Source organism: Triticum aestivum, chromosome 4B, assembly GCF_018294505.1.
Source record: "Triticum aestivum cultivar Chinese Spring chromosome 4B, IWGSC CS RefSeq v2.1, whole genome shotgun sequence".
Lineage (NCBI taxonomy): Eukaryota > Viridiplantae > Streptophyta > Magnoliopsida > Poales > Poaceae > Triticum > Triticum aestivum.
Window position 1 is genome coordinate 27,613,072 of NC_057804.1, and position 6,516 is coordinate 27,619,587.

General features: G+C 45.0%; 1 protein-coding gene across 1 annotated transcript; it reads right to left on the minus strand.

Annotated features, from left to right (window-relative positions):
* Positions 1-217: 217 nt before the first annotated feature.
* Positions 218-5,340, minus strand: LOC123094290 (lysine--tRNA ligase). The gene is made up of 14 exons (XM_044516333.1): positions 5,072-5,340; positions 4,781-4,852; positions 4,535-4,700; positions 4,355-4,448; positions 4,126-4,211; positions 3,375-3,490; positions 2,367-2,492; positions 1,983-2,265; positions 1,648-1,744; positions 1,377-1,533; positions 962-1,105; positions 776-844; positions 520-663; positions 218-421 (listed from the first exon to the last, which is right to left on the minus strand). Exons 1-14 carry the CDS (start codon positions 5,105-5,107, stop codon positions 377-379), a joined length of 1,635 nt encoding a protein of 544 aa, XP_044372268.1. The 5' UTR covers positions 5,108-5,340; the 3' UTR covers positions 218-376.
* Positions 5,341-6,516: the final 1,176 nt, after the last annotated feature.

Sequence of the window (6,516 nt, forward strand, 5' to 3'; positions counted from 1 at the left end):
CGCCACTTACAAGCAATAAGCATCACTTTCCCGTGTCCTTAAGCAGTATGCATATAAGTTTATAGGCTGGGTGGCTGCAAGTGGCGCGATAGAATCTCCTGTGAATGGTGGCTTTGGGTTCACCATCGCGTTCAAAGAAAGGCATTGATATGCTACACGGTGGCGAACATCGGGAAATCTCACTACCGGTAGTGCAACAAACTTCAAGACTTGCAAGTTATGATGAAACACAAATCCACAAATATCAAACACTCCCAAGTAGCAGTCTTCAACAATGATACAACACTCGTGTGAAACCATGCATGTTTCTTAATTATGTACATATAATTAATACTGTTGTTTGTTGTCCCTCTTCAGTTGAAATAGCGGCTTCCTACTACCCAGGTAGTTGGGGCTTCATCGTTGGGAATAGAAGAACCTCCTGAAAATTCACAAAAAACAGTAAGTCGCTGGGCAGAGAAATGCTGTGTCGTGAAAAAGAAAAGAACTACAAAGAGGGGTTGGGGGTGTTGCACAAACGTTCATGTTCTGCGAGTCCGTCAGAAGCATTGCGATCCGATCAATTCCCATCCCCCAACCGCCCGTTGGTGGCAAACCATACTCGAGAGCAGTGCAGAACGCCTCATCGAGCGCCATCGCTTCGTCGTCTCCCGATTGCCGGCTCTGGGCGGGAGCAAGGTTTTACAGAGTGGCACGCAGGTTTTCAGAAAACGTGGCTATAGAAACGTAAGCTATAGAAGGTTTCAGCAGCAAGTTTCGGGTTCTGGTTACATACCCTCAGCTGCTCTTCAAATCGCTGTCTTTGCACCAATGGATCATTCAACTCGGTGTAGGCATTGCATACCTATCAGGAGGATACAGAAGCACCGGATTACAAAAACAAAAGCACCGAATTACGCTTTAGAAATTAGGGGGAAATGTGCAGCATTGACGCATAGTGTTGCAGAATAGCAGAATTTACCTCATGCTTGTTGATGAATAACTCAAATCTTTTTGTCAGTCCTGACTGAGTCCTGTGCCATTTGGCCAGTGGGCTCATTATCTCTGGATGATTGATGATAAAAGTCGGGTTCACACACGTGGCCTCCAGGAAATGCCCAGTAATCTGATACAGAAGAAACTAGTATGCTCAATAGATGTTATGGAATGTTTGGCTTAATAGATTATGATAAATTCAACAGAGAAATCATAAGTTGCAAGATAAGTTAAACAAGCCAAGTTTTAACAAGTACTCCCTCCGTTCGGAAATACTCGTCATTGAAATGGATGTATCTAGATGTATTTTAGTTCTAGATACATCCATTTTGGTGACAAGTAATTCCGTACGGAGGGAGTAGTTCCAACAGAGGCTGGTGTCCAGGAAACATGAATGAAACCTTGTCAAGCAACCGTGCTGTTGTTTGAGGCGGCGAGCATTTGATTCCATACTTCTCACATGTTGCTGCAAGGTATTTGTTAGCCTCGTCGCTTGACAAATCTAATGGAATGTCAAGCCCAGCGATAGATTTCAGTTCTTGCATCATATCTATCCTTCTACAATAACATAGAAGCACGAAGCAACCCAAGTGAGCGAACAACTTAGATAATATCAAATCATATTTCACAGGTGCAGTCATGATGTTCAGAAACCATATTCATATCTACTACCTGTAAGGAGGTGTGAAATCGATCTCTATGGGAGGGTTATCAGTTCCATTCGCATGGTATTTTATCCTGGTACTACCAGTCAGCTCCATCACCATACCTGTGATAGTTACCAAAACTTAGATACACAAACATTTCATAACAATTCGACAGGCATTTCATATGACGACTTTTCTAGCCCATCCATGCAATCAAATAAAGAAAACTAATTCCAGTGGTCCATGGATGCATCACTTGAGTAGTACTTGCTAGCCTAAGTGCAACACCTAACATTCAGCACGGTCTGTATGGGCTGTAAACATGAGCCAAATTTATGTACTGCTAAAAAAAGTACTTACTCGACAAAATGGTTTCAGTCAGCTCCATCAGGTCATTGTAGTCTGCATAAGCCATATAGAATTCACATGTTGTAAATTCAGGATTGTGAGTTAAATCAATCCCTTCATTCCTGAATTGCTTTCCTATCTCATAAACACGGTCCAAGCCACCCACGACCAACTGCTTCAGATAGAGTTCAGGAGCAATTCTCATGTACAGATCCATGTTTAGTTCATTGTGATGTGTAACAAATGGTTTTGCAGATGCTCCCCCGGAAATCAAGTTCATCATTGGAGTCTCGACCTGGACAATGACCCCCAAGATGGGAAACCATTTAGCCAAATAAGAGAATGATTTTCTTAAAGAAGCACTTCAATGAGAATGCATAATGGTTCAGGACCCACCTCCAAAAAGTTGCGTTCATCGAGGAACCTTCTGATGAAGGAAATGACCCTGGATCGTGTTCTAAAGATATGTCTCACTTGATGGTTTACCATGAGGTCGAGATATCTCTGGCGGTAGCGAGTTTCCTGTAAATAGATGATAAATCGTTGGAACTAGGAAATTATGATCTAACATTTAAAACTGATCAATATTTAACACAGGCATAAACCCTTGAGTGACGAAACACAAACTGTTCAAATAAAATTTTCAAAATGGCATCACAAGAACAAGATAACTGAAGTATGCACCCCAGCAATTGATGATATGGAAATATTAAAGCATTACTGCCTTACTGGACACTATAAGGCTAACTAGTATGCTCAATAGATGTTAAATTTGAGATAGATGGATCCAACATTAATATTTTCAGGTAAAAATGGACTGCATTGTCTTATCTGTCCTCTTTTATGTGTCTTAGTGAGTACATACCTATAAGGCTGACAATGCACAGTGTGATCAGACAACATGTACAAATCCTAAATATTATCTAAATTATCTCATAAATAATTTAAATTCTGAAAATGATGTGGTGTGACAGGACGGTACTCCCCCGAAAAGGAAGGTACAAAAATTCTGAAGTGTGCAGACTTAAATTGGTGCAAATCGCCCTTGGTCGACTTCATATTCACGCCGTTCTACTTCTGGAGAAGTATGGGAGCAATTTCGCTAATAATGATTTTCTACACTGTATGCCACATGTTGTATCATTAAAAAAACATGAATTCATAGATGTTCAGTGAAATATCTAAAAATAGCTCTTAGAGTAGATTTGTTTGCCTATAAAGTACCTCTGTCCTTCCTTTCCTTTAGCCGAGGGATTGCTCTGGTTTGGTTGTTTATTTTCAATGCTTGTCAGCAACAGCAACAGCAGTGGTGCTGTAATTTTTTGTGCTTTCTAGGTATTTCTTGTAATACGAGTATGGCATCATAACATGGATCAGGAATATCAGTATAGTATCCTATCTTACCTTGCCAGCAACAGCAGTGCAACTCCCAGTTCTCTGGTTGGGTAACATGTGGAGGCACGGGGAGAGCAATATTAAATTTCTGGCAAATATGCTAAGCTCGCCCCTGCTACTCCTACCTGATATGCATATCAAAATAAAGTATTACCATCCCAGGAAAAAATAGCTGAAAGGAAAGTCATCTTATACAGTTTGTAGTAACGTCATTTCCCAATCCTTAATATCAACTATAGTTTCAGTGAACAAAATATATATTATCGATGCAGTACAAGGTTCAAGCACGAGATAGTTTCATAAATATATATATATATATATATACTCTGTCTTAAGTGTCTATTACTCCCTCCGTCCGGAAAAGCTTGTCCCTCAAATGAATGTATCTAGCACTAACTTGGTGCTAGATACATCCATTTGAGAGACAAGCTTGGGACAAGTTTTTTCGGACCGAGGGAGTACAACAAACACATTTTTTTCATAAAACATACAGTAGTAGAAGTACTCCCTCCGTCCCATAATATAAGAACGTTTTTGACACTAGTGTAATGTAAAAAACGCTCTTATATTATGGGACAGAGGGAGTACTATTTAGAAGGCAATCATTTGATATATCCCGATGACATTGCTTTACCTATCATAATTTATGTCTAATCAATTTCAGGGACTTCTCTAACATTGTTCAGGCTTTTAGACAGAAAAAAGATATAAACCTCAATGGAGGAACTGCTAAATTGGACAAGTACACAAGTTTACTAACCTGGGTATCCAATTATACCAACAATATCTCCCCGCTTCACAACACTGTGGCATTTGTAGAATTCAGTTTCGGCCACCTCTGAGCAGCTAACAGAGAGATAAGAGACTAGAAATCATTTCATATATTTTGGTAATGGAAGCAAAATGAAAAAGGAAAGGGTATTATAATGGAAAAATGTGCATCTTATATGCCAATTTCATCATCTTGATCCAACCAGTGCAACTGATACCTGGCCCCAGCCATGACTTGAACCTTCACCCCATCGCCATAGAGATCATAAAAGAAGAGTTCGGATGAGGAAACTCTCTTGCTCATGACCCTCCCTTGCAGGCACAAACAAATCATTTCAGGGAGCAGAAAACTTTGGCAGTGCTAACTACAGTTACTTCCACACAGAAACAACCAATACCAGCCAAGCTTTCAGTGACAGTCAGAAAATGTTCGCCAGCACCCAAGCTGCTGTACTTGGTCACATAGTCTGGGATGGAGATCGCGACCTCAAACTTGTGCGGATAGGGGTCGACGCCCGTGCTTCTAAGAGAATCGAGCATATTCAGCCTATTTTCATAGTATTGCTGCAGCAAGAAACAGAATCAGCAACGTTTTCTATCTGAAAGGATATATTTTCTTACTGCTGATGGTTTGGATAACTGACCGTGGGGTCTGTTTCTTCACCGTCCCCAGCAGGACCATGTTGTTGTGGCAGGATGCCATCCCCAGCTAGATCCTATAAGAAGATATAAACACCAATTGTGACCAACCAAGCTAAAAGATTTGGGGATGCGGCACAACTAAACCAACAAGCAAAAGAGAAAATTCGGAGGACTAAGATCATAAGACAACCGAAGTGGCCTGAGAGACGAGTTTCGAGGGTTACTGCCATCCGAACCAATGAATCGAGATTAGAAACAAGAAAAAGGACAAGTGCAGATGCTGATTGAGATACCATGTTGTCCCCTTCCTGTTCCATCAACTGCTCCATCTGCCTCCCCCCTCTCTCTCTCTCTCTCTCTCTCTGTCTCCAGCTGCTGCATCAACAGGTGCCCCTGAACAGCAGGCGCTCGCGGAGCAGCTTCCCGATCTTGGCCGCCGCAGCCACGTCCCGCGTCGACTCCATGCTTGGCCTCAGGATCTTCTCCTGTGAGCTCGCTGCGCATGCGATGGTCGCCGATGGGGTGTGGATGACTTGGGCCGTTGTTAGAGTACGTAATGGGCCTAATGGGCCAGTTAGTCTTAGGGTTAATTAGAGATAAGGGTCGCTTGCTTAGGGGTTAAATAAGCCTTGCTTGGGAGTCAAGTAAACCTCACTATATAAAGAGAGGAGATGTATCAATCTAATCAAGCAAGAATTAAGAAGGAAATCCCTTCCCTCTTGCCCGGCTGTGGGCAGAAAGGCCCCCGGCCGGCCCTCTCGCGCCCTCCTTCTAGCAGCGTCATAATAATTTGGTATCAGCTAGCTCAGTTCCGATCATGTTTTCGCCGCCGTCCACCCCATCGCTTCCGTTGCCGACCGTCACCACCACGCCGCTAGCCATCTACACCGAGCCACTGCCCTCCCCGTCCGTGACGCTGGTCGCATCCTCCGGCGCCGCCACCGCCCAGATGTCGGCGCCCTCCACCCCACCACCGGCCGCCGCCTACACCCCGGAGGAGATCACCGGGGTCCTCAACGACCTCGTCACAGCCGTCCAGAGGATCCGGCTATACCTGGCCAGCCCCTACGGGTCGCCGCCGCCCCTGCCGTGGTACTCGCCGCATCCAGGGGCCTTCGCGGCGTTCGCTGGGACGCTGCAGCCCCAACTGCAGCTACCGCTGCCGCCCGCCGCCGCCCCACAGTGGCCGGCGTCGGCTCCCGCCGCGCATACAGCGCCCATCGCCGCCCCCGCGCCGCTGTGGCTACCGTGGCAGCCGCCGCACCATGCAGCCTTCGCCGCGCTCGCCGAGCCACTGCAGCAGCCGCCGCAGCTGCCATCCATCGCCACCATCGCCCAGCCCTGGCTGAAGTGGCAGCCGCCGCTCCTGGCGGCCTCCGCCGCGCCCGATGCTCCGCCGCAGCAGCCGCTGCAGCCACCGCCGGTCAGCTCCGGTCTCGCATCGATCGCACCGGCGGGAGTCCCGCTGGATACGTCCATTTTGCATCATGATTTTATATCAATATTTATTGCATTATGGGCTATTATTTCATGTTATGTCACAATACTTATGGCTATTCTCTCTTATTTTACAGGGTTTCCATGAAGAGGGAGAATGCCGGCAGCTGGAATTCTGGGCTGGAAAAGGAGCAAATTTGGAGGCCTATTCTGCGCAACTTCAAAAGTCCTGAAACTCCACGGAATATCTTAAAATAAATAAAGAAAAATCGTCGCAAAATATGAAGGCCAGGGGGCCCAC